The 27,581-nt window shown below is 51.5% G+C and overlaps 1 protein-coding gene across 3 annotated transcripts; it reads left to right on the forward strand.

Annotated features, from left to right (window-relative positions):
- On the forward strand, positions 1-24,610 carry CACNA1F (calcium voltage-gated channel subunit alpha1 F). 3 transcript variants are annotated; one of them, XM_047715430.1, is made up of 48 exons: positions 1-62; positions 1,657-1,674; positions 2,061-2,166; positions 2,387-2,526; positions 2,773-2,915; positions 3,004-3,156; positions 3,785-3,981; positions 4,089-4,192; positions 4,909-5,099; positions 5,353-5,445; positions 5,558-5,651; positions 5,822-5,848; positions 6,004-6,164; positions 7,094-7,319; positions 8,653-8,860; positions 8,961-9,081; positions 9,198-9,279; positions 10,199-10,244; positions 10,432-10,483; positions 11,319-11,481; positions 11,668-11,797; positions 12,008-12,067; positions 12,217-12,323; positions 12,410-12,497; positions 12,911-13,018; positions 13,091-13,143; positions 14,129-14,275; positions 15,082-15,283; positions 15,382-15,540; positions 16,318-16,428; positions 16,671-16,754; positions 17,586-17,606; positions 17,815-17,943; positions 18,292-18,357; positions 18,617-18,708; positions 19,166-19,325; positions 19,552-19,679; positions 19,977-20,073; positions 20,249-20,351; positions 20,617-20,718; positions 20,880-21,010; positions 21,256-21,384; positions 21,665-21,834; positions 22,790-22,915; positions 23,017-23,144; positions 23,245-23,354; positions 23,888-24,085; positions 24,380-24,610. In XM_047715430.1, exons 1-48 carry the CDS (start codon positions 1-3, stop codon positions 24,608-24,610), a joined length of 5,757 nt encoding a protein of 1,918 aa, XP_047571386.1. The 3 variants fall into 3 exon arrangements, with proteins under 3 accessions (XP_047571386.1, XP_047571384.1, XP_047571385.1); XM_047715428.1 differs by having other exon boundaries at positions 1-25; positions 1,422-1,674; XM_047715429.1 differs by having other exon boundaries at positions 1-25; positions 1,422-1,674; positions 4,909-5,066.
- The last annotated feature ends 2,971 nt before the right edge of the window (positions 24,611-27,581 follow it).

The following is a 27,581-nucleotide window of genomic DNA, read 5'->3' on the forward strand; positions in this document are numbered from 1 at the left end:
ATGTCGGCGTCTGAAGGCGGGAAAGGTGAGAGCAGCCTTCCACCCCTGCAGACCCTTGGAGCAAGCCAAGGCTCTGCTCTACCCTCTGCCCCTCTGCCCCATCTACTGCCCAACAGGACCCCACCCCTGGAGAGTCACCAGGGGACCAGAACCACATCACCTTGTTTCCCTCCCCGACAGCACCAAACATAGCCTTAGTATCACCTGAATCCTGACGCTCAGTCTGACTCAGTCTGACCCTGCCCCTATGGCCTCCCAGCCCCATCCCCAGCTTTAGTTCGGAACTGAATCCCAGCCCTAATCCTGGCCCCAACCTCCATCCTAGTGCCCACCCCGAGTCCAATTCCAAAGCTAGCCCCAAGCTTAATCTTAACGCAAACCTTACCAACCAGAGGGCAAACCCCTGTCAGGGTCTAAACCTCAATGTAGATTCAGCCCTTAGTATGAGCTATAAATTCACCTAACCTCAACCCCAACATCGAGATATCAATATTGTTAGTGAGTAGGTCTCTGAGTCTCCAAAAAGTCTCCAAAAAGACACAGATCAATTTTAAAGACTAGAGAGAGAGAGAGAGAGAGAGAGAGAATGAACACATTTGATGGTGGTAGTAAGTCATGAAGTCTTACTACCTTGGAGTCAGAGATTGCATATGTTGGAATCCCAATTCTGCCACTTGGTCACTTCCCTTTTTGCATCAATTTCCTCACCTGCAAAATGGGAATAATACTCTGTGCCAGACATTATTCTGAATGCTGAACTCAATCTTCACAACGACTCTATAACATAGGTACTCTTATCACTCCATTACGCAAATAAGAAAATTGAAGCTCAGGGAGGTTGCACCATTTTCCCAAGGCTGCACACAGGTGCCAAGTTCAGACAGCTTGTTTCCTCCAACACTGGGGGTCCTAACCAAGCCAACCTACTGCCCCTCAGAGGCTAGAACAAGGCCACAAGAATTGGGAATGACTTTAGCTGAAAACCCCAATGCCAAATTCAGATCCCATCCAAACTTAACTTTAACCCTAACCTTGATCCCACTTCTAATCCGAACTCATACACTCTACTCCTTCCTGTATTTAAACCCAATCCAAAATCCACCACTAGAATTTAACCCTAAATTTGCCTCTAGCTATAAACTTAATCCTACCCCATGCCAATTTAAACTCCGTATCTATTCTAACAGCAAAGCCTACTTTACTTGGAAATGTAATTTCACCTTCCCTTCTCTAAAAACTCTCTTTACCCCCAATTACAACACCAACTCTTCCCTGCAATTCTTAACTCAGGCACCACCCCAACTCTCCCTAATTTTACATGCTCTTCTCTCCTGCCCCCATACACAGGGATGGGATCAGGAAGGAGGCAACCATGATTGCCCCAATACCCTCTCCCTCCCTGACTCGGTTTCTCCACACAGACACCACCCCAGAGCCCAGCCCAGCCAATGGGACAGGACCTGGTCCTGAATGGGGGCTGTGCCCTGGGCCTCCAGCATTGGGGGGTGAAGAAATCAGTGGGGCAGCGGGCCTGGAGACCCCTAAGCGAAGGACTCAGCACAGTAAGCACAAGACGGTGGCAGTGGCCAGTGCTCAGCGGTCACCCCGGGCTCTCTTCTGCCTCACCCTGGCCAACCCCCTGCGGCGGTTCTGCATCAGCATTGTGGAGTGGAAGCATCCTGGAAGGCCAGGGCGGGGCTCAGGAGTGAGGTTTCAACAGGTTACCAAGAGTCAAGGTTTGGGTCAGGGCTGGGAGGGAGGAAGGCTGAGGTCACTAGGGATCAAGAGTCAAGAACTGGATTAGAGGGTGAGTTGAGAAATGTGAAGGTCACTGCGGGGGGTGGGGAAGGAGTGTCAAGAGTCAAGGGCTAAATCAAAGCAAGAGTGGGGGATGGCTAAGGTTTCTAGGGGGTTCAAAGTCAAAGCCTTGGTCAGGGCAAGGGCTGGGGATGTCAGGGCTGGATGCCTTGAGTCAAGCATCAGGATTGGATGGGGAGGGCTCCAAGGGAATGTGGGGAATCTGAGACCTATCTGCCTGAGTCCTTGACTGTCCACCTGAGGCCCTTTGACATCCTCATCCTGCTGACCATCTTTGCCAACTGTGTAGCCCTGGGGGTCTACATCCCCTTTCCAGAGGATGACTCCAACACTGCCAACCACAACCTGGTGAGGCTTGCCCCCCTGCCCCCCGCCCCAAGCCAGATCCAGCCCCAGTAGAACCACACCACAACCCTTCAAGCCCCCCATCTCCTCGCTGACCCAGATGACCCTCTCCTATCCAGTCGAACCTTAGATCTCCGATTATGCTTCCCTTTCGGCGGCCCCCCTCAAGCCCCACCCTCAAATAACCCCCACTCTCCCGCCCCGCCCCTGGCTCCAACCTCAGGAGCAAGTGGAATACGTATTCCTGGTGATTTTCACTGTGGAGACTGTGCTCAAGATCGTGGCCTACGGGCTGGTGCTCCATCCCAGTGCCTACATCCGCAATGGCTGGAACCTACTCGACTTCATCATCGTTGTGGTCGGGTGCGCGTCTGCAGGGGACACCCCCACCTTAGTTCGACTTCCTACCCCAGGCCCGCTGAATTCAGGGCCCAGGGGAAATGTCTGTTTCCGACTGCCCCCATTTGGCAGCCAGAATCAGGAATATCAACATATTTTAAACTTCTTCACATTTCCAGTCACGAGGACCTGTGCTTTTCCGAGAAGGGAGTGGTGGAGGGAGGTCCCGAGGCCCACCGTCGGCCTCCTAATCCCGTGCTACCCCTTCAGGCTGTTCAGCGTGCTACTGGAGCAGGGCCCTGGTCGGCCAGGAGACACCCCGCACACAGGGGGAAAGCCGGGAGGCTTCGATGTGAAGGCGTTAAGGGCGTTTCGGGTGCTGAGGCCACTGAGGCTGGTATCTGGGGTGCCAAGTGAGTGGCACGCCCCCCAGGAGGTTGGAGGTGGGGGAGGGGCGCCGGAGTTGGGAGTTAGGCCAACCTCGCCCCTCTGTTCCCACAGGCCTGCACATAGTGCTCAATTCCATCATGAAGGCGCTGGTGCCCCTGCTGCACATCGCCCTGCTCGTGCTCTTCGTCATCATCATCTATGCCATCATTGGACTCGAGCTGTTCCTTGGACGCATGCACAAGACATGTTACTTCCTGGGATCTGGTCAGCCTTTCCACCCCTCTGGGGCAGGACACCACCACCACCACCACCCCGCCCTTCCCTCCGCCGGTTTCTGGGCCACACCCTATTCTCAAATATTATTCTCAAAAACCCGCTCAAATCCACAGGACTCCACCCCCAGGCTCAGGCTCCACCTCCGGGATAACAAGCCCTACCCCTTTATTCAAGCTCCGCCCTCAATCCCGGACTACGGCAGCCCCTTGACTAATAGCTCCGCCCCATCACAAGACTCCACCTACAGGCCTAGACATTTCCAGGCGCTTGACTCCATCCTCCAGGACTGGCCCCAAATACTCATACCCTTTATCCAGACTCCCGCCCAAGCCTTGCCCCCGCCCTTTTTTCAAGAGGCCCTTCTCAGTTCACAAGACTCCTCCCCCAGGCTCAGGGCTCACTGCTATTTACAAGATTCTACCAGAAGTTTTACAGTTCTACCCCCTCCCCCCAGATACTTGTGGTTCCGAATCCTGATCTAGCAGAGTTGGGAGCTTACAGTTGTCCTTGATTTAGAAAAATCTCGAACCCTGAGTTGAACTTCTCAGGTGGACGGGGCTCCAGGGTAGCTGTGGGTGGGCAGGCTTCAGAACCCAAAGCTCCCGTCTTCCCACAGACGTGGAAGCGGAGGAGGACCCGTCACCCTGCGCATCTTCGGGATCCGGGCGTGCGTGCACCCTGAACCAGACCGAGTGCCGCGGGCGCTGGGCAGGGCCCAACGGAGGCATCACCAACTTCGACAACTTCTTCTTCGCCATGCTGACCGTCTTCCAGTGCGTCACCATGGAAGGCTGGACAGACGTGCTCTACTGGGTGAGGTGGACGACAGGCACACAGTGTGAGACTGCACCTGCCTTTCCTCCCCAAGCTCAGGCGAGAGCGTCTTCATATACTGAGAGATGCATGTGCTCTCTCTCCAGATGCAGGATGCCATGGGGTATGAGCTTCCCTGGGTATATTTCGTGAGTCTCGTCATCTTTGGGTCCTTCTTCGTCCTCAACCTTGTACTTGGTGTCCTGAGCGGGTGAGGAGCCTAGACACCCGCCCCCATACTGCCCCTCAGCTCCAGTCCCATTTGTTTTGTTCCTAGCAAACTCCTAGGCATCCTTTCAGAACCCATCAGAAATACCACTTCATTAGGTCAGTCAACATTGAGCAACTACTGGATGCACTAGGAATAGAATAGAAGACAAAAATCCCTGTCTTCCTGGATATTACATTCTGGTGGGGAGAGACAGATAATACCAATACACACAACAGATTGTGTATACGCACACCCACACACATGTATGTGGTGGGTTGTTGAAATTTTTTCTTATTTCCAGTAGGCCTCATGCCCAGTGTGGGGCTTGAACTCACAACCCTGAGATTAAGAGTCACATGCTCTACTGACTGAGCTAGCCAGGTGCCTCACATATGTAGTGTTTTATATGGAATATGTGCTATGGAAAGAAAGGAAGGATAAGGATAGAAATGAGCAAATCACGCAATTATAAATAGAGGCAATCAGGACAGAACTCCTTGAGAAGGTGACATCTGAGTAGAAATGTGAAAGAGATGAGGGAATGGGCCACATGGATATCTGAGGAAAAGGTGTTCCAAGGAAAGGGAACCGCTGATGTGAAGCTAGAATGTGTTTGACATATTCCAAGAACAGCAAGGAGGCCAGTGGGGCTGGAATGGTGAAGGCAAGGGAGCTAGAGTGGTTCCCTCACCTAGCTCTCCATCTTCCTCCCTCAGGGAGTTCTCCAAGGAGAGGGAGAAGGCCAAAGCACGAGGGGACTTCCAGAAGCTGCGGGAGAAGCAACAGTTGGAGGAGGACCTGCGAGGCTACCTGGACTGGATCACGCAGGCAGAGGACCTGGACATCGAAGACCCCTCAGCAGATGGCAATTTTGGTTCTATGGCTGAAGAGGGCCGGGCCGGCCACCGTAGGCAACCCCGTGGGGCCCATTCCCTGCTCCACGCATGCCTCAGATGTGGGCTACCCTCCTCAAATCCCACCCCAACTGGCAACAACTCTAGGCCCAGTCCCCGGTTCCAGCCTAGGACACAGAACCAGACCCACACTCGAATACCCTGTACCCAGAACAAAAACTCCAAATAACACCCCCACCCCCACCACCACCACGGCCCTAACCCAACCTCAGGCCACGCTCCCCAACTGTACTTCCCATCTGGCAGGGCCACAGCTGGCAGAGCTGACCACCAGGAGACGTGGACGTCTGCGCTGGTTTAGTCACTCTACCCGCTCTACCCACTCCACCAGCAGCCATGGTGAGGGTCCAGCCAGATGGGGGAGGGGGGTGGGATGGGCAGACAGAGAAGCAAGCCAAGTTTGGAACCTGGGGTCTTCAAGTACAGACCTCTATTCTCACCCTTCCCACAGCCAGCCTCCCAGCCAGTGACACTGGTTCGATGACAGAGACCCCAGGCGATGAGGAAGAAGAGGAGGGGGCTCTGGCCAGTTGCACACGCTGCCTGTAAGGGCCTCCAGCCCTTGACCCCTGGCCAGCCCAGAACCCAGTCCAGACCCTGACCACCATCCTTTATGGACCCTCTAATCTTGACCCCAGCCCCTGAGCTCCAACCCCAGCCACCGACTGCCCCTTAGTCCCTCATGACGCTCACCTTCCATCCTCCTCTTTTCCAGAAACAAGATCATGAAAACTAGGGTCTGGTGAGTTGGGAAAATTAGGGGATTTTGGGCCCCATGACTTTGTGTGAGCCCACCTCCAAGTCCCCCGTGACCATTGGGCTAACCCACCCGAGCCCCCCAGGCCCCGCTCAGGTAGGTAATTTCAACCAGAGGACTCACCTTCCCCCCCTCCCCAGCCGCCACCTCTGCCGAGCTAACCGGGGCCTTCGGGCACGCTGCCGGCGGGCTGTGAAGTCCACCGCCTGTTACTGGGCCGTGCTGGTGCTTGTCTTCCTCAACACGCTGACCATCGCCTCAGAGCACCACGGGCAGCCCGTTTGGCTCACCCAGATCCAGGGTGCGCCCTCTCCCCCACCGCCGGACTACCAGCCCCCTTCCCCAACCTCCAATTGTCTCCACTCTAGAAACCCAAATCCAGGGCCTCGGGTTCCTCAGAACCCCAGACATTGCCTTCTTGCCCTAATAAATGCAGAAACCTTGGCCTGTCCCATCGCACCTTGTAGCTAGCACTCCCAGAGCACTTGCTCTAGGCATCAAGCTCTGTTCTCAGCACTTTGCATGGACTAACTCAATTTTTCTTCACTAAAGCCTTATGTGAAGCAAGTACTACGGCACGCAGTACTGAGTGCCAAGGTACTGAAGAATTAAATGATTAATCCCAGGACTCAGCTAGTGAGTGGCAAACCCAGGCAGGTGGCTTGGGACTCCAGAATCTTAACTCCACACTGTCTGGACGGGTTAACCCCTCTGTGTCTCAGTTTCCCCGTCTACAAAAATGAGGTTAGTAATTGTATCCACTTCATGGGAGTGGTTGGAAGGATTAAGTGAGTTAAAGTGAAAAGTGCTTCGAACATGGCTTAGTCCACATAAAGCTAACATTTTAGAAGTGTTAGCTTTTACCGTTATTCATTTTATCTCAACACCAACCTGAATACTGAACACACTTCTGACCCCAAGCCTCAAACCGGCCTCAATCCCAGCTAAACCCCAGATTCTAACACTAGCTTCAAATGGAGTTTTCTTGGACTCATAGAGGCTGATGGAGGCCCCCCACCCTGATTCTTCTCCTCACCCCAGTTCCAAGCCTATCAAAACCTTACCCACTCTGACCTACAGACTCACCCCAATCCCTAACCCTTGTCCTACCTGCCCCCAGCCTGTGTCTGGCCCGATAACAGCTACCCCAGATTGCCCCATGGCCCCCAGCTCCCTATACATTACTGAGGAAATTGGCCAATCCAGTCACCTCTGCCCCTCTCCCCATAGAGTATGCCAACAAGGTGTTGCTCTGTCTATTTACGGTGGAGATGCTTCTCAAGTTGTATGGCCTGGGCCCCTCTGCCTATGTTTCTTCCTTCTTCAACCGCTTTGACTGCTTCGTGGTCTGTGGAGGCATCCTGGAGACCACCCTGGTGGAGATGGGCACCATGCAACCCCTGGGCATCTCAGTGCTCCGATGTGTGCGCCTCCTCAGGATCTTTAAAGTCACTAGGTGCGTGGGGCAGGGGAGGATTGGGGCCGCAAGCACAGCCTGAACAGCTCCCTCCCCAGCTCCAGTGACTATCTGCCTTACCATTCATTTAACAAATATCTACTGAGCGCCTACTTGGTGCCAGGCACTCAGAGAAACACTAGACCTAGTGAAACACTAGGCATCAAAGCAGACACAAGTTCCCACCTCGCAGAGATTATTTTGAGAGAGAGAAAGAGCACAACTTGGGGGAGAGGGGCAGAGGGAGAGGGAAAAAGAAAATTTTAAGTAGCCTCCACACCCAGCTCAGAGCCTGACCAGGGGCTTGATCTCACAACCCTGAGATAATGACCTGAGCGGAAATCAAGAATCAGATGCTTAACTGACTGAGCCACCCAGGTTCCTCTGGCCTCATGGAGATTAAAGTCCATTAGGGAGAGTGTCTACTCCATTTCCATTCCCTTCCTCAACCTCAACTCCAGCTCAAACATTATTCCGAGCCCCATCTCTGAACTCACCTCCATACTCATCTGCAAACATTACACCATCTCTAACCCTAACCCCTACCCACTCATCATATGCAAGCTCATCCACAGCCCCAACACCCAATCCCAAGGCCAGCTCCATCTCTAATCTCATCCCTAACTCACAGCCTATCCCCATCACTAACCACAACCCCCATGTCCCTAACTCCTAACCAGTAGCCTACCTCCAGCTGCAATCTCAGACCCAGAACCAATCTCATTCCTAACCCCTCTTCTATCCCAACCCTCAACCACAACCTTATCCCCAACTCAGTCATCTAAAACTCCAAATACTCTCTTAATCCCTAACCCCAACCCCATCCCCAGCTACAGTCCCTAACCCCAATCCCAGTCTCAGTCCCAACCTGAAACCCAATTCTAGCTTCAACTTCCATATAACCTCCATCCTAACTTCATCTCTCATTACACCCTCAACGCCAACACTAACCCCAAATTCAACCTTCTCCTCACATCTTATTTTCACATCAACCCAACTCCAAAGCTCATTTTATTTTGTTAAACATTTTATTTTTTTTTATCTGAGAGAGAAACAGAGAGAGAGCGTGAGAGAGAGAGAGCACAAGTGGGGTGAAGGGAAGAGAGAGAAGCAGACACCCTGCTGAGCAGAGAGCCTGATGTGGGGCTTGATCCAGGACTCCAGGACCATGACCTGAGCCAAAGGCAGACGCCCAACAAACTGAGCCACCCAGATGCCCTTCCAAAGCTCATTTTGACCTGACCCTCCCTTAGCACATTGCAAGCTGAGTCCTGCCCTGGGTCCTGACTCACCACTGGACATGTCAACCCTGCCTCCTCCATCTCTGCTGCAGGCACTGGGCATCTCTGAGCAATTTGGTGGCATCCCTGCTCAATTCAATGAAATCCATTGCATCGTTGCTGCTTCTCCTCTTCCTCTTCATCATCATCTTCTCCCTGCTTGGCATGCAGCTCTTTGGGGGCAAATTCAACTTTGACCAGACCCACACCAAGCGAAGCACCTTCGATACCTTCCCCCAGGCCCTCCTCACTGTCTTTCAGGTGAGGTCTGGAGACCATGGGATGGGTGGGTTGGGTGGGGAGGAGGGAAACCATAGGGTGGGAGGGTCCAAAGAGCTTCACAGTGAACTCTCACCCCCAGATCCTGACAGGTGAGGACTGGAATGCGGTCATGTATGATGGTATCATGGCCTATGGTGGGCCCTTCTTCCCAGGAATGCTGGTGTGTGTCTATTTTATTATCCTCTTCATCTGCGGCAACTGTATCCTTGGAGCCTTGGGGCGCTGGGTGCTGGTAGAATGTGGGATAGCTAAGGGGATGTGGGCAGTCCACAGGCAGGCTTCTTCTCCATCCTTTGTTAGCCTGAGCTCACCCCAGACATCCTTCTGAACGTGTTTCTTGCCATTGCTGTGGATAACCTGGCCAGCGGAGATACAGGGACTGTCAATGACAAGGGCAGGTGATGTCTGGCTCTGCCCCCAAGACAGTCTCTCCCTGGGATCCCTGACTGGGTCTCCACACATACATCCCACACTACCAGAGATGCCTTGGTCACCCTAGCAATCCATATCCCCAGATCCAACCTGTCAGTCCTCATTCATTCAATGTGCATTCTTTGATCTCCCACTTTGTGTCAGGCCATGTTCTAGACGCTGAGGAGACGACAGGGGTCAAGGTAGACAGAGTCCTCGCTTTCACAAAGATGACTTTCTAGTTGGGGGAGGCAAGCAAAATACAAAGAAATGAATATATAACATAATTTAATTAAATATATGTTAATGATATATAACCAAAAAAAGAGTTTGGGAAAAAAAGAATAGAGAGAAATGAAAGTTGCTATTTTGCTATAGGGTTAGACCCTATTTTGGTCAAGGAAGGCCTTTACACAGAGGTGACAGTTGAACAGACACCCAAATGAAGGGAGAGAGTGAGCCATGAAAATATCTGGGGGAAGAGTGCTTCAGACAAGGGGACAGCAAGTGCAAAGGTCCTGAGGTGCACATCCAGCACATTTAAGAAAACACCAAGGAAACCAGGGAGTCTGGAGTGAGGTGAGCAAGGAAAAGAGTGGTTGGAGGTGAGCTCAAATGGGGGAGTAGGGGGACCCCATTGGGGGCATTCTGGGCCATAGTGAGGACTTTGGTTTTTGCTTTGAGTTAGTGGGAGCCATAGGAGAGGTGTGAGCAGAGGAAGAATGTGCCAGACTTAAGATTTAATAGGATCCTTTTGGCTGCTGTGGAAAGAACAGACTATGGGGATGAGGGCAGAAGCAGGGAGGTTCTATGGGACCTCAGAAAGGTCTGTTCTGATTGCACTGACCCCCTCAGCCTCGTCTATCTGCTGCAATCCTTAGCAATTGCTCCCCTTTTCTCTCACAGGGAGAAGAGCACTGAGGGGGCTCCCCCACAGGAAAATGGAGTGTTGGTGAGTTAGAAGCCTGGGCACTGTCTACGCCTCCCATTATCACCAATACCTGTCTATGTGTGTGTGTGTTTAACCCCCATTTTCTGCCTGTGCATCTCTCCACTACTGTGTTCCTTCCATGCCTCCCCTAGGTCCATTCTATAGTGGCTCCCCCCACCATCGGTGACCCCCATCTTTCTGTCCCCAGGTGCCTGGTGGGGAGAATGAGGAAGAGGAGGGCAGAAAGAATGAAGAAACAGGCAAGTGGGCAGGGCCAGATGGAGGAAGTGTGGGACCTTAGAGACGGCACCCAGGCAGACCTCTTGACCACCTAGATCCTCCTGTCTGAGGAGAAGACTTTTCTGAAATCATCTTGAAAGTGATGGGCTTGATTGGAAAGGATGACTACCTACTATTTACGTTAACATGGATGGAATTGGAGGGTATTATTCTAAGTGAAATAAGTCAATCAGAGAAAGACAATTATCATATGGTGGAACATAAGAAGTAGCACAGAAGATCATAGGGGAAGGGAAGGAAAACTAAGTGGGAAGAAATCAGAGAGGGAGACAAACCATAACAGACTCTTGACTCTGTGAAACAAATTGAGGGTTGTGGAAGAGGAGGTGGGTGGGGGGATGGGGTAACTGGGTGATGGGCATTAAGGAAGGCACATGATGGGATGAGCACTGGGTGTTACACACAACGAATGCATCATTGAGCACTACATCAAAAACTAATAAACTGATAAAAGTAGTGGGTTTGGTGTGTGGCCAGCAACATTTGGGATGCTGAGATTAATGAAGAGAAAGACTTTTGTTTTATTGCAGAACTTCTCAGAGCCTTTATTGTAAAATAGCTTGTATTGGATGGCGAGGATGGTGATGTTCATTCAACAGACATTTCCTGAGCTTCTACTGTGTCCCAGGCACTGTTCTAAGTGCTGGAGACCCAACTGTGAACAAAACAAACTAAAAGATCTTCTCTGAGGAGCTGACACACGGGAAGAATTTGCCATGTGACAACCGCTATTCTAGGGGCTTTACATACGTTTTCCAATGAATTGTCTGTCTTTTGGTCTTCTTCTGGTACCAGGCATGGAGGAAGAAGAGGAGGACGAGGAGGATGAGGAGGAAGAGGAAGAAGAGGAGGAAGGAGGTGCAGGGCGTGTGGAACTCCTGCAGGAAGTTGTACCCAAGGAGAAGGTGGTACCCATCCCTGAAGGCAGTGCCTTCTTCTGTCTCAGCCAAACTAACCCGTGAGTGCTGGGAATGGATGAGGGGCTGAGGCAGCAGGGGCTGGGGCAGGTGGAGGGCTAGGGACCAGCCAAGGCTCTGGCAGGGTGCACGGCCCGATGCCAAAGAGGCTGAGCTGTCTCCCTTGGGCTCTCCCAATCAACTCTGCGGTTCTGGGTTCTCACCGCAGCCCATTCCCCACTCCCCAGGCTGAGGAAGGCCTGCCACACCCTCATCCACCATCATATCTTCACCAACCTTATCCTGGTGTTCATCATCCTCAGCAGTGTGTCCCTGGCCGCTGAGGACCCCATCCGAGCCCACTCCTTCCGCAACCACGTGAGCCATTGGCTGGGGGCTGGGGGAACACTCCCAGGGGTGTCATACTGGGCATAAGAAGAAGGACAGAAAAAGAGAGGGAGAGAAGGGGAGGAGGAGGGAGGGACAGCAAAGCTTACAGAAAGCATGTGCACACACACACATACACACATACCCCTAGGATTTCGCTAAGCCATGACTCAGTGGCTTCCCCTATTTCTCTACTCCCAGATTCTGGGGTACTTTGATTATGCTTTCACCTCCATTTTCACCGTGGAGATTCTACTAAAGGTAATGAATAGGCCCCCAGTCTTAACCCCAGTTGCCCCAAACCATCCTGTACCCACCCCCACAGCCCACCTCTCCTGTTTCCATACCCTCCTCCCCTCTCTATACCCACACCCGGAGTCTACCCTGATGTCCTCCTCCCCCTCCCGCAGATGACAGTGTTTGGGGCCTTCCTGCACCGAGGTTCCTTCTGCCGTAGCTGGTTCAATCTGTTGGATCTGCTGGTGGTCAGTGTGTCCCTCATCTCCTTTGGCATCCAGTGAGTGACCCTCTGCATCCCCTGCCCACTCCATTCGTCCCAGAGGCCAAACCTGGGCCAGGGCCTGAGGACTGACCCTTCCCCAGCTCCAGCGCCATCTCAGTGGTGAAGATCCTGAGGGTACTCCGAGTACTGAGGCCTCTCCGAGCCATCAACAGGGCCAAGGGACTCAAGGTAACCAGCCCCACCCAAACCCACAGGACCCATGTCCTGCCCCACTCCTAGGGCCCCAATCTCTGATCAGACTGACTATTTGCACAGACGCCTGACCACACAGCTTGGACCCAACATGTAACCCACACCCCAGACCACTGATCATGTGGCCTGACCAATGTTCCTTACAAGTAACTAACAATTCCCTACCCATGGCCACATTTCTCTGACCCAAGTTTCCGAAATGTGGCCCCATATCCCTTCCTGGTAAATACTTATTCCTGGTCAGTGCCCACATGACCCTGAGCACATATCCCTGGTCCACGACCAGGCGTCCCCAGCCTGAGTCCCTGAGCCCCATCTACTCCCAGAATTCCTCCCCTCTGGCTGCTGTGGCTTGTAGTCTCGTGAACCATCTGTGTGGGTGCCTGCAGCACGTGGTGCAGTGTGTGTTCGTGGCTATCCGAACCATCGGGAACATCATGATTGTGACTACGCTCCTGCAATTCATGTTTGCCTGCATTGGCGTGCAGCTCTTCAAGGTGAGAGAAAACACTGGAAGGTCAAGGTGGGGAGCAAGGGGTAAACCTGCCTGACAAGTATCCTCCCTACAGGGGAAATTCTACAGTTGCACTGATGAAGCCAAACACACCCCCCAAGAGTGCAAGTGAGTGCCCTAAACCCTGCCCTTGGTGGAGCTTCGGACCCCTCCCAAAAGCCAAAGAGGCCCCTAGATCTCACCCAGGCCCCTGGAACCCTTGGAACTTCCTCCCAAGAACTGCAGAAACTCCCTCAGTTTTTATCAAGCTCCTCCAAGCTCCCCAAATTCCCCACAATACACCCCCAGAACTTTCCCAAGAGCTGCAAAGGCCCTCAGGTCTTGCCAAGTCCTAATAGACCCCCAATACCTCCCCCAAACCCCTCTTCTCATTCTCCAGAGTTACCTACATTCTACTCTGGACCCCCCAGAAATCCCCAAACACTCCCCTCACCCATGGCCACTGTCACAAAGTCCCAGGCTTCCATCTTGAGATTCCTGTAGAGGGTGGTGATTAAAAGCATGTGCTTTGAAGTCAAGCATTCCTTGTTCAAATTCATCTCATGAGACTTGGGGGTACATTTCTCGACCTTGCTGAGTCCCATTTTCCTTAACTGAAAAATGGGGATAAAAACAATACAGATCTCACAAGGTTTCTGTAAGGAGTAAATGAGTTACTACAAGGAGAGTGTATTATAACGTAAAGTTTCTACATGTAAAGCTGGGCACAGGGCCTGACATATACTTCATGCTGAGAAATGTTGATTATTAGTATTATTTTTTTTCCTGGGAGGTGGCAATGATGATAATGGAGATGACAGTTAACATATATTGTACCAACTATGTGCGAGATACTATTCTCATTGAGTGACTTGATTAATCCTTGTATCAGGCCAGGAAATATGTTCTGTTAGTATTCTTATTTTACAGATGAGGAAAACTGAAGCACAGAGAGGTTAAATGCCTAAGATCACCCAGCCAGTAAATGGGGGGGGGATGGGTAGGATTTGAACCCAAGCTATCCAACCTCACCACTCCATGCTGGAGACCCCAGGCCCCTTTCCCCTGCTCCCCACCCCTGCTCACCCACCCACCCTGTCTGCAACATCCACAGGGGCTCCTTCCTGGTCTACCCTGATGGAGATGTATCACGACCACTGGTCCGGGAGCGGCTCTGGGTCAACAGTGATTTCAACTTTGACAATGTCCTCTCAGCCATGATGGCCTTATTCACTGTCTCTACCTTTGAAGGCTGGCCTGCGTAAGGAGCAGGGCTCCAGGGATGGGCAGGGGACAGGGAAGGAGTCTATAGGCTGGGATCTCCTTGGGGATGGGTGGAAAGGTATGTTGGGATGTGATAAAGGTCTCTTGAGACTGGATAGGGTTTTCTGAGGACTGGTGAGCATATCAGAGGACTGAGTGGGGGTCCTCCAGAAGTTTGCTGGGGGTGCTTTGGGGACTGGGTATGGTGGTGTCTCCAGGAAGGCTAGAGGTCTCTGAGGAAGTCTAGAAAGGACTGGGTAGGATTTAAGGGGGACCAGGTAGAGGTCTGGAGGAAGGCACTGGGGGAGTTCTCGGAGAGATGGAGCTGGATATTCAGTGGTTTTCAGAGAGCTGTATGAGTCTTTGGGGTTCTAGTTGAAGATCTTTGGGAAGATGGTGCAAGGAATTTAAGCTGATGGGACAGGATTTAGAGATCTTTGGGGGCTGGTGGGGGAGTTCTGGGGAAGTGAATGGGGATCTGAGGTGAATGAAGAAGGGAATTTAGTGGTCCATGGGAACTTAAGGGATTTGGGGGTCTTGGAGGACTGGGGTGGGGACTTTCTCTAGAGGGTTGTATGGGGACCTCTGGGTCTCCAGAGGGCTGAGACAAGGGATTTAGGGGTCTTTGAAGCCAGCTGGTGTTGCTTGGGGTATGCATGGAGGTCCCAGGTGGCTAAGTCAGGGGATTTGGGGCCTTTGGGGTGCCAAGCAGGAGATTCTAGAGTGTCCATTATAAGGTGTCTGGGGGCAGGTCTCAGGGGGCTGGGATATCTCCTCACCCATTCCCACTGGTTCCCTCCCCAGTCTACTATACAAGGCCATCGATGCAAATGCAGAGGACAAGGGTCCTATCTATAATTACCATGTGGAGATCTCAGTGTTCTTCATTGTCTACATCATCATCATTGCATTCTTCATGATGAACATCTTTGTGGGCTTTGTCATCATCACCTTCCGTGCCCAGGGCGAGCAGGAATACCAAAATTGTGAGCTGGACAAGAACCAGGTGACCTCTAACCCCTCACCTTATGGCCTCCAACCCCTCCCCACCACCCTCTTGCCTTGGGATCCCACTGCTCACTCATGCCCTGCACCCGTATGCAGCGCCAGTGCGTGGAGTATGCCCTCAAGGCCCAGCCACTCCGCCGCTACATCCCCAAGAACCCACATCAGTATCGTGTGTGGGCCACTGTGAACTCTGCTGCCTTCGAGTACCTCATGTTCCTGCTCATCCTGCTCAACACGGTTGCTCTAGCCATGCAGGTCTGAGCTCCCCACCCTGACCCCTGCCAGACACCTGACCCTATTCTGTCCACACAATCCCTTGGGAACCATTAGGAATGCTTTAGGCTGCAAGCAACAAAATCCCCAACTGACAGAGACTTAAGTTATAAAAATATTTGCCACATTTCTTCAAATCTAAGGCCAGTAATTGGAAGTTGCATCCTGACTTAAGAGATATAAGAATGTGGGGAAATGCAGATGGCCACTGTAAGTTGCTATTGATTGTGAAACGCACCCCATTTTCAAAGATTCTAAATGTGAAAAGATGTGCATATTGGAGTCAACAAAATATGGTAGGCTGTTTGATAATTGTTCATCAGGTATCCAGTGTCTTTCTCTTCCTCCATTCTTAACAAGTTGGCTTTCATTCTCATGATTGTTGCTTCATGATCACAAGATGACTGCCATGGCTCCAGGCATCAAAACTACATTCAAGGCAGGGAAAAGGATGGAAGACTGCACCCAAGGGCTCTCCTCATTTGAGCCTTTTATTGGAAAGCAAAAATAGTTTTCACAGAAGCTGCCCAGCCAGCAGAAGACTTCTGTTTCTGTCTCATTAGTCAGAAGTAGCTGCAAGGAAATCAAGACTGGGCTTTCCAATATCCATATTGGGATACCGACAGTTTGAGGAGTTTGGCCAAAGCATAGTTCTATCACATCTCCAGACTCACCTCAGTCCAAGCCAGAAAATATTTGGTTGTGGGTGGAGAGGTCTCTGCCTCAGGCTCCGTCCTCACACTTGGCTTTCTCTCCCAGCACTATGAACAGACTGCTCCTTTTAACTATGCCATGGACATCCTCAACATGGTCTTCACTGGCCTCTTCACTGTTGAGATGGTGCTCAAAATCATCGCCTTCAAACCCAAGGTGCCCCCCCAAGCCCTAGACTCACCTGCAGTGGGTGAATTCCTTGGGGTGGCACTCATTGCAGAGCTCTCAGCGGGGGCAGCAACCAAGGGTTCATAGATCAAGGAGTGAGAGGGATCCAGATGAAGGCCTATCGTGTAGTCCAAGCTGGGCCCTGCCTCCATAATATCACCTACCACTGGACCCCTATACTAACTTGCTAGCTCTGAGAAGACAAGACTCTACTTTTTTCCTGCCTACAGCATTATTTTACCGATGCCTGGAACACATTTGATGCTCTTATTGTGGTGGGCAGCGTAGTGGACATTGCCGTCACTGAAGTCAACGTAAGGACTGGCGTCTCCACAAACCCAGTCTTCCCCCACCTCAACCCCAGGGCCTCTCAACTTACCTTGACCATAGTCCTGAAGACTCAGTGCTCCTCATTCTAGCTCCATGTCTCCTGAATCCCTGTCAGGTTTAGCCAAAGCCCCCCTCCACCAATTCCCTTATTCCATTTATTTCCTTACTTTATATCCCTTATTCCATTCCATTCAATTCAATCTGCTATCTCCTAAAACGACTCTCCTGTTATTTCTATTATTTCCTTCATTGCCTCTACATCCACCTCCATTGACTCCATCATCTCCACCAATTCCTGCTTTGGCTCCATCGTTTCTTCTGACTACTTCATTGGCTGAATTTCCTCCAACAACTCCATTGTCTCCAACACTGGGTCTTTCACGGCTCTGTCATCACCACTGACTGTACCATGGGCTCCATCATCTCCTCCATTGGGTACTACTTGGCTCTATCACCTCGATTGACAATGCTGCTGGTTCCATGTCTCCATCACTGTCTCCTCCATTGGGTCCTCCATCGGTTCTCTAATCTCCATCATCTCCATGAAACCACTGGCTTCATCATTTCCTCCATTGGCCCCACTGGCTCTCTGCCCTCATTTCCCATACCCTCTCATTTCCCTTCCACCCTCATTGCCAACTTTTCCCACAACCATCTTGATCCACTACCATATAACCTTCTCCATCATCCCTTGAATAATGACTTTACCATCCATTATCCCCTGTATCTGCTACATTGTTTCTCCCTTTGTTCATTTGGGCCTGAGATCTCATCCTCTCCTCTGTCACCTCTGTCTTGGCCATATCTCCCTTCAGAATGGTGGCCACCTTGGCGAGGTAGCCCCCACCTCACAACAGGGACTCTATGCTTCTTTCCATACCTACCCTCCCTTCCTTTCTTCCTAAGAGTCCTTAGAAATGCTCCCTGACTATCCTGGGGCCTGGGTTCTGAGGGACTTGGGGGCTGCGAGGGCCAAAGCATGAGACAGGGAGGTGGCTGGGACAAATGTAGACTCATCATACCTACCTACACCCCCAACCTCAGAGCTCTGAGGACAGTTCCCGCATTTCTATCACTTTCTTCCGCCTCTTCCGAGTCATGCGGCTAGTCAAGCTTCTCAGTAAAGGTGAAGGAATCCGCACATTGCTCTGGACATTCATCAAGTCCTTCCAGGTAACTCCCCATCCCCTTGACCACCCCTCACCCTCATCTCACACTTCTCAGCCTGTCCTTTTACCACCCCAAGAACTACATTTCCCAGTGTGCCATACCCATCTGCAATTTACCATTTCTGGTTTTCTCTGTTTTTCTAGCCTCCCAATTCCCAACATGCCTTGGTCTCACTGACCTTATTCTATTGTATTTAATACTGTGTCCACATTTGGGAGACACTGATAGTCATGGGCACTTTGGGGATGGGTCACATCTCTCGGTAGGCCCAGGCTTGAGGGAGCAGTGCATTCTGGGGCTTACAGTTCTCTGCCTGGACCTGAATATCTATCCTCCTCCCCAACCCCATAGGCCTTGCCCTATGTGGCTCTTCTCATCGCAATGATATTCTTCATTTATGCAGTCATTGGGATGCAGGCAAGTGGGGAACCCAGGGAGCATCCCTTAGGCACTATGGGTAGGAATTCACCCACAGTGGGGGTGGTGGGTTGAAAGACAAGCTGGATGACACTGAGTCAGTCCACACATCTATGAAATGGGATCAGCAGTGCCTGCACATCAGGGCTGTGAGAATCTTTTGATCTAGTACTCTTTTGAGTACTGGAAGGTATGAAATGGGTGACATCCTGTAGGGGCATGGGTTTGCCACTCTGACACATGCCCTGTGTACCCACAGATATTTGGCAAGGTGGCTCTTCAGGATGGCACACAGATCAACCGAAACAACAACTTCCAGACCTTTCCACAGGCTGTGCTGCTTTTGTTCAGGTGACATCCATGCCTCCTCCACTGCCATCTTGGTCCCCAGCATGTCCTTGGGTGCCCACACACCCTGTCTGGGCCCCAGACTGCCTGAGCTGTGGAAATAACAGGGCAGCATGGGGCTTCATTTAGCCTGAGACCTTTTATGGCCGTGATCTGAAGAGTCTTGTGTAATAATCTAGCCTCGACCATTCTTTTTCTGGCTATAAGGTGTATCCACTCTTAGGCCTCAGTGCCCCATCAGTAGCTTGGGGATCAACATGGGGATACCTGATGAACATGACTGTCATCGTCTTGGCCACACCAGCTTTTAAAATATTGAAATGCTTTATGGAATTTATCTGTGCCAGATATAACCCCTGGCATGAAGTGGGTCATCTTCTTACCCTCCAGTCCCCTACAATGCCACTTGTGATGATTTCATAGCCTCCTCTCCAAAATGGCCCCACTGTGTGACCCCCAGGTGTGCCACTGGTGAGGCATGGCAGGAGATAATGCTTGCCAGCCTTCCCGGGAGTCGGTGTGACCCTGAGTCTGATGTCAGCCCTGGCGAGGAGTTTACCTGTGGTAGCAATTTTGCCATCGCCTATTTTATTAGCTTCTTCATGCTCTGCGCCTTCCTGGTGAGGACCGTTTCCCCACAACCACCACCACTGCCATGGGGGCTGGCCCTGAAAGGTCTGGGGACAAGGTGGGGAGCTCAGATATTCAGGGGGTGTGAAAGGGCTGGTCTGGTAAGATCAACCAGGGACTAGTGACCCAGTAACCATAAGTTTACCTCAGCATCCCACCAACCCCCCACACCCAGGTTAGCCCTTCACCTAACCCTCACTGTTCACTGGCCCACAGATCATAAATCTCTTTGTGGCTGTCATCATGGATAACTTTGATTATCTAACCAGAGACTGGTCCATCTTGGGCCCCCATCACCTTGATGAATTCAAGAGGATCTGGTCTGAATATGACCCTGGAGCCAAGTATGGTCTATAACCACATAACTGGGATTGCAGGGGACAGTGCCCTGTCCCACCCAGTCCCCCAGCCCCAGAACCTCTGACCTGTTATCCATTACCCATTACCTAGTCAATAGATGCCCCAGGGTTCCCACTGCCTCTGTCCTCTGCCTTCCCCAACTGCCCTCAGATTCTTCCTTAGCAGGCTCTGGGTTGTTGGGGTTGGGGGGAGTTGGTAGAGATGAGCTGGCAGAGTCTTCAGAAAGGGATAGAGGTATCTCCAATCCAGCGGTGCCCCCCACCCACCCCAACTTGTCCCAGGGGCCGCATCAAGCACCTGGATGTGGTTGCTCTGCTGAGACGCATCCAGCCCCCCTTGGGATTTGGGAAGCTGTGCCCACACCGAGTGGCCTGCAAGGTCTGTGCACCTGCCCGCCCCCCACCTCTGAAAGGGCTGTCCACCCACCGCGGGGGGGGCAGGGCCCCTGTCTTGGGTGTGTTTGGTTTTATCTTCAAAGGTTTCTGCCCCTGGGTATCCAATGTCTTCATCCCTGGCATTTGATCAAAGTGGGTTCCATGTCCCTGGTGTGTAGAGACTTGTGGCGATGAACATGCCCCTCAACTCAGATGGGACAGTGACATTCAATGCCACACTCTTTGCCCTGGTTCGGACATCCTTGAAGATCAAGACAGAAGGTGCATGGGAGGGATGGGGAAGAGGCAGGAGTGGGAGGGCCTCTGGGGAAGGTGCAGGGATCAATCTCATTGAGTGATGGGCCTGGCTCCTGGCTCTGAACCTCAAAATAAGTGACTATGGCTCCTCCTGGCCTGTTTTACCACCTGTTCAATGGGGGTGGTGTGTGACTGCGGTAGAAGCTTGTGAAGCCCCTTCCAACAGGAAAGGAGTGGCTGCGAAGGGCTCCTCCTATTGGCTCATGCCCCATATTCTCTCCTGATGCAGGGAACCTGGAACAAGCCAATCAGGAGCTGCGGATTGTCATCAAAAAGATCTGGAAGCGGATAAAGCAGAAGCTGCTAGATGAGGTCATCCCCCCTCCTGACGGTGAGCTAGCTCCACCCCAATTCCATGAGCCCACCCAAATGTCAAATGATTACTCAATCATGAAACTAGCATTGGATGGGGGGGGGCAAAGGGAGTCTATGCTGTGGGTAGGGGGAACAGAGGACCCCTGTGTGACCTTGCCTCTTCTCCCTTACCCCCAGAGGAAGAGGTCACCGTGGGCAAATTCTACGCCACATTTCTGATCCAGGACTATTTCCGCAAATTCAGGCGGAGGAAAGAAAAGGGGCTACTAGGGAGTGAGGCCCCCTCAAGTACCTCCTCTGCCCTTCAGGTCTTCAGAGAGGGGCCTGGGTGGGGTGGGGTATGTGGGAGCACCATGGCTGAGGCTTCCTGCCCTCTTGGTCTTGTGGAACCCATGTCACAAACGAGGAAACAGAGGTCCTGGGACTCACAGAGGGTCAGGGGTGGCTGAGGGACCCCTTACCCCACCCCACACTCCTGCATGGGAAGCAGGCTCATGAATGGGGGAGTTTGGACCCTGAGCTACCTTGCTTCCCTATGTTTCTACCCTCACAGGCTGGTCTGAGGAGCCTACAGGACTTGGGTCCTGAGATCAGGCAGGCCCTCACCTGTGACACAGATGAGGAGGAAGAGGGACAGGAGAGAGAGGAGGAGGAAGATGAGAAGGACCCGGAAATTTATAAAGTGAGGGCAAGTTTTCATTCCCCTAGGGAATTTGATTGCAAAAAACACTCCCTTAATTCCTTATGTAACTTGGACACTGCCTTTGGGGACGAGGCCCCCTGAGAAGACTCCCTACAACAGGCAAACGTTTATTTGATACCTACCATCCACTGTTGGAAAGTGAAACCCAGATTTAGCCCTTAGGGAGGTCACTGGGAATAAACTTCAAGTGACTTGTGTCACTGACCAAGTGATTTAGATGTAACGTGAATGGCAACATTCAATCCTGTGACTTCCACAGGCCCCGATGGGCTCCCAGCCCCCATCTCGCCGGAGCTCCGTGATTTCTGTGTCTCTACCTGTTGGGGACAGACCTCCAGATTCACTCTCCCTTGGGCCCAGTGATGACGATGGGGGGCCTCCCAATTCCAGACAGCCCAGTGGACCCCAGGCTGGATCCCATGGCCACAGGTATGGTCAAGGGTCTGGTGGTATGTTGTAAGGGAAGGCAGGGACTAGCCACTACATGGGCATAATTCATGGGCAAGGGGGCCTTTGAATGGAAATTTAGGATGGATGGAAGGGATTTAAGGGCTCAGATGGGAACAGAGGGTAATAAGAGATTCATAAGAGAAAGGCAATGCAAAAGTTTAATACAAAAAGCACGTAACATGGAACTAAGTGAGTTTAAGTTCAAATCCTGGTTCTGCCATTTGCTAAGTGATCTTGGGCTAGTCACTTAGTTTCCATGGTCCTCAATCTTGTCACCTGTAAAAGGGGGATGATAACAGCACTTACCTCACAGAAATAATGAAAGAACATAATGAAGTCACACCTAGCTTTTATAGCCTCCTCCTCACCTCCCCCAACACACTCCCAGTTCCTGTGTTGAAGGTGTCTCTTCAACAGGCCAACTTTGATTTTTTTTAAAATGTTGGGTCCTTCCCATGAGAAACATCTATTAAAAGAAAGCCCACATTCATTTTAAGATGATGGCAGGTTGGGACGCCTGGGTGGCTCAGTCAGCTAAGCATCCAACTCTTGATCTGGGTTCAGATCATGATCTTGGGGTCACGAGATGCAGCCCCAACTGGGGCTCTGCACTCAGCATGGAATCTGCTTGGGATTCTCTCTCTCCCTCTCCCCCTGCTCCTCCTCCAGTCTCTCTCTCTCTCTCTTGCTCTCAAATAAATAAATAAATAAATAAATAAATAAAATATAAAAAATAAAATGATGACAGGTTAATTTTATGTTATGTGAGTTTTCCCAATTGGAAAAAACAAAGAAACCTAAAAGCCCAGTGTTCCTGTAGGGGATGCGGCATGGAACAAGAAGGAACCAGGAGGATTGTGGTTGGAGGGCCACATACTAGGAGGATTGTGGTTGGAGGGGATCTGGTTTGTCTAGCTTGCTTCACTTTCCCCAGGAGAAGCTCTGGAGGCTTTATTTTCACCATTCCAGAAGAAGGAAGTTCTCAGCTCAAAGGAAATGAAGAACAGGAGAATAGTGCCAAGGAAGAGGAAGTCCCCACCAAGGACTCTGGCCATGACATGTAGGATGACCCCATGAGCCGCATGCAGGAGGGCAGGACTAATGGGACCTCATTGCCCATGCGCAGGCCTGAGCTCATCCTCAGCCCTCTCTCCCGTGCAGGCTCTCCTACCTAAACGAACGCGCAGGGACTCCTCCACGCCCCATCATTTTGACACCCCACAGACCCCAGAGATACCTGGACGGGCACAACGCACCACGCCGCCGTCTGCTGCCCCCCACACCTGCAGGTGAGAGCAGGCATGGATCCTGGCCCCCCTACCAAGAGCCAGCAGGGCAGAGGGCTGGGGTGGGTGGCACTGACATTCTTCTTTGCCCCCCCACCCCCAGCTCGGAAGCCTTCCTTCACTATCCAGTGTCTGAGGCGCCAGGGTGGTTGTGAAGATTTACCCATCCCAGGCACCTATCATCGTGGGCTACCCCTCAACGGCAGGGCACAGGTGAGGTGGGGAATGGGGTGCTGAGGTCTGGACAGGTAGAGTTAGCCTAGGCTGAATTTATCAAACATACCACATGTCTTCTGAAGAATGAGGCACATATGAATTCACAAAAGCAAAAAAAAGTGGGGGGAGCAACCCTCTCAGGACCCCTCACTCTTCGGAAGCTCAATAAGCTTTGCTGCCCACCCAAAAAAAAAAAAAATGAATTCACAAAAGCCTCACTGTACCTGTGAGATAAGTACTGTTGTTAGTCCTAGTTTACAGATGAGGAAACTGAGGCCCGGAGAGGCTTACCCAAGATCACACAGTCAGTAAGTGGCAGAGCTCAGACCACCAGTAAGTGGCAGAGCTCAGATTTATACCCAGGTCTTTTATGCTCTTGAATAAACTCAAGTCTGGTTTATTCGCATTCAGTTTGCCTCCAGTTGTGTTTGGGGGGGTGGGCGGTGATAAGAGGTAGGCACAGGGGTGAGTCCTAGATCCTCATATCCCACCCATCAGTCCTGAGCCCCCTGATGTTTATTCTGGTCCAGGGTTCCTGGGCAACCCCTCCACAACGGAGTCGGCTCCTCTATGCCCCACTCTTGTTGGTGGAGGAGGGCGCAGCGGGGGAGGGATACCTCCACAAATCCAGTGGTCCGCTGCGCACCTTCACCTGTCTGCCCGTGCCTGGAACCCACTCAGACTCCAGCCATGGCAAGAGGGGCAGTGCTGATAGCCTGGTGGAGGCTGTGAGTCTAGAAGGGACCTGGGCAAGGGGGATGGGGGAGAAGGGGAGGAAATGGGAGCTTGGGAAGGAGGGAAGAGGGCATCCCCCCAACCCCCAGTGTCTGCACTGTGCGTGTGATTATCTATCCCTTTGCTCTGCAACTTCTGCTTAGCACGATGTATGCATGACTGTCCCCAGTGACTTCCCTGCACACTTTCACGGATGATGCGTCATCTACCTACACTGACCCGCTGTGCACATTGCTTTGATTCCATGTTGGGCCCTCTGCTGACTCTGATCCCATCTGTGCCCCTAGGTGCTCATCTCCGAGGGCCTGGGCCTCTTCGCCCGAGACCCACGCTTTGTGGCCCTGGCCAAGCAGGAGATTGCAGATGCCTGTCGCCTGACCCTGGACGAGATGGACAGTGCTGCCAGTGACCTGCTGGCACAGGGGACCAGCTCACTGTATAGTGATGAGGAATCTATCCTCTCTCGCTTCGATGAGGAGGACCTCGGAGACGAAATGGCCTGTGTCCATGCCCTCTGAACTCCCACCTCTCCTCCCCTGATCAATAAACCTGCTCTCCCTTCCCCAGAGGGAGACAGGCATGGACCACAGCCCTGGATTTCAGTATCTTTGCACTGGGGGTCTGGGGCTGCCCAGCGCCCCCCAGGCATCCATCCCCTGCTTCAGCCCTGAGCCACTGCCCACACACGAATATTTCCAGAAACCAGGACAGCCAGGCCTGATTATTCAGCGTTAGGGAAGGAGGGAGGAGGAGGAGGAAGAAACAGCAGCCAAAAAAAGCTGGAGACAGAGTGGAGGGTGGTGGGGGAGGGGAAGGGGACTGGACAGAGATGGAGGAAGGAGGAGGAGAGGATGTGTGGAGGCTTGGATGAGGAGTGGGCGAAAATCAAAGATTCCACAGGGGTCAGTCAGGTCAGCCTGAGGAAGAACAGATGGGATGAAATGGATAAGAATACTCAGAGTAGAGTCCTGCTAGTAGAAAGGCCTGGAGGTTGGATTTAGCCTGGTATATAATATGTCAGGCAGAGGGGTCCTCTGACAGCATCAGGAATTTCTGGGAAGCTAAATTGGGATTACCCTGTCTCCTGCTTTCTACCTTCTGCCTAAGAAAGAGAAAATCTAAGTCCGTTGACAGAAGACATGGGTGACAGCAAAGTGGGTTACCGCAGTAACCCACTCAGGGCCCACCTGGTTTTCCTGAGACCACCTAAAGGTACCCCACTGTCCTGCACAGATCCCAGCACTCCTCTTTCTGCTTCTTGCCCTGCTTGTAGTCATCACCCAGCCTTTGGGGGTCTCATTAACCAAGTGAAGTTTTATCAGGCATTTACTTTGTGCCAGGCACTGTTCTGTGTTTCCCTCGGGCCAAACTGAGCTGACTTAGACATGCTGCGGGACTTGTCCAAGGTGGCATTCAGCCCTACTCTGAAGGAATCAGAGGCAATGCTGGGAAAGGTCCTGGATGGGGCCACTGCCAGGGAGGTTCTGACCCAGGGTTTCATCCCAGTTCTCAGAGCAAGAGTTTTCCTAAAAGCAGTGGGGAGCCATGGGAGAGATTTGAGCAGGGTGGTGACATAGTTAACGGCATTTTAAATGGATGCGCTGACGGCTGTGCTGAAAACAGAAGGGAGGGGGAAGAGACTGGAGATGCTAAAATTGGCAGGAACCATGGTTGCCTTAGCCAGGGGAGGTGGCAGAGGAGATGGTGAGAAATTAGTGGATTCCAGAGCTGTGTAGGAAGTAGAATGAACCATTTATTTGGCCCCGGGCTGAGCGCATAACAGTGATTATCTTGTTTAATCAGTGCAGCAACCCTGTAGGTACCATGTTAAAACTATTTTACATGTCCAAAGCCACACAGGAATAAATATTAAAGTGGGATTCAAATGCAAGTAATTGCTGAAACCCAAGCTCTTTTGCCAAAAAGGCACCAACGGCAAGGTATCCATTACATATTTGTGTGAATTCGAGTGTGTGTACATGGGGATGCTTTAAAAAAGTAGGTATACATCCAGATGGTTCAAAATTCAAAAGGTACATGGAGCACCTGGCTGGCTCAGTCAAACGAGCATGTGACTCTTGAACTCGGGGTTGTGAGTTTGAGCCCCAGTGGAGGGTAGAGATTATATAAACAAATTTTTAAAAATTCTAAAGGGGGACATCTGGGTGGCTCAGTCGGTTGGGCATCTGCCTTTGGCTTGGGTCATGATCCCAGAGTCCCAGGATTGAGTCCCATGTTGGGCTCCTTGCTCTGTGGGGAGCCTGCTTCTCCCTCTACCTGCTGCTCCCTCCACTTGTGTTCCCTGTGTGTGTGTGTGTGTGTGTGTGTGTCAAATAAATAAATAAAATCTTTTTAAAAAATACTGATATGGAGCCTTGGAATGATCACCAAGATAGTTAAGTAAGAAGCAGACTCCCTGACCAGGAGGGAGCCTGATGCAGGGCTCGATCCCAGGACCCTGGGATCATGACCTGAGCCAAAGGCAGCTGCTTAACTGACTGAGCCACCCAGGTGCCCCTACAAGGCTCCATATTAGTACTAATGACAGTTGCATAGTACTCCATTTTGTGGATGTATCAGATTTTGCTTAAATGGGCCACTAGTAAGGAGTGCTTAGGGAGTCATATTATAAACAGCACTGCAGTGAATCATCTTATACATACAACTTTTAGCACATGTATGAATCTGTCAGATAAGTTCCTAGAAGTATAAATGCTGAGCCGATTAGTATATGGATTTGTTAGGTTGCCGAATTCTGCCAAATTGCCCTCTACATAGGTTATTCCAACCTAACTTCCACTGGTAATTTATGGGAATGCCTGTTTCTGGCCAACCTGCCAATATTGAGCTTAAGCAAACTTTTTTATATTCACCACCCTCAAAGATGAAAAACAGGATCTTAGTAGCTTTTATAGACATTTCTTTTAGGATAAACGAGGTTGAACATCTTAAACTCCCATTGTATTTATCCACTGGATTTTGCAACATGGCAATCGCCATTGACCTTGTGGGCCTAGTTTTAGTAGCATGAAGGAGGGATAGTCTGATTAAAAGAGAGCTGAGGAATAAACAGGATGTAAAGGGTAGAGTTGGAGCAAGCAAAATTTTGACTAAAAGGATAGAGAAATAGGGGAGATGGTTGGAGGAGAAGAGAGGGGTTTTTAAGACCTTGAACTACGTTGAAATCGCTGAGACTTTGGGCACTGCCAATTACTAGTGGGGCGACCTTGGGCAGCAGCTACACCTCTCCGGGGACTCATCTTCCTCATCTGTAAAAAACGGGGCTAATGGTCCCTACCACATAGGGCTATTGTAAGAACACACTCAACAAACTCCGTAAAGGGCCTGGCAAAAACGTTTTACTGTAGGACCGAATGGTCTTCCACTCCCCAGACCTCTAGCTGTGTTTTTCGAGACACCGATCCTCCCAGAGGGCTCTCGCGACTCCAGCTCTAGGGCTGGAATGGCGGCTGGCGAGATTTAGGTTTG

The sequence above is a fragment of the Lutra lutra genome, chromosome X (genome assembly GCF_902655055.1).
Source record: "Lutra lutra chromosome X, mLutLut1.2, whole genome shotgun sequence".
NCBI lineage: Eukaryota > Metazoa > Chordata > Mammalia > Carnivora > Mustelidae > Lutra > Lutra lutra.

Coding starts and splice junctions, on each gene's coding strand:
- CACNA1F (XM_047715428.1), top strand. CDS start 1: ATGTCGGCGTCTGAAGGCGGGAAAG. Junction 2,527..2,772: donor TTCATCATCGTTGTGGTCGG/GTGCGCGTCTGC, acceptor CTACCCCTTCAG/GCTGTTCAGCGTGCTACTGG. Junction 18,358..18,616: donor ATGCAGTCATTGGGATGCAG/GCAAGTGGGGAA, acceptor GTGTACCCACAG/ATATTTGGCAAGGTGGCTCT.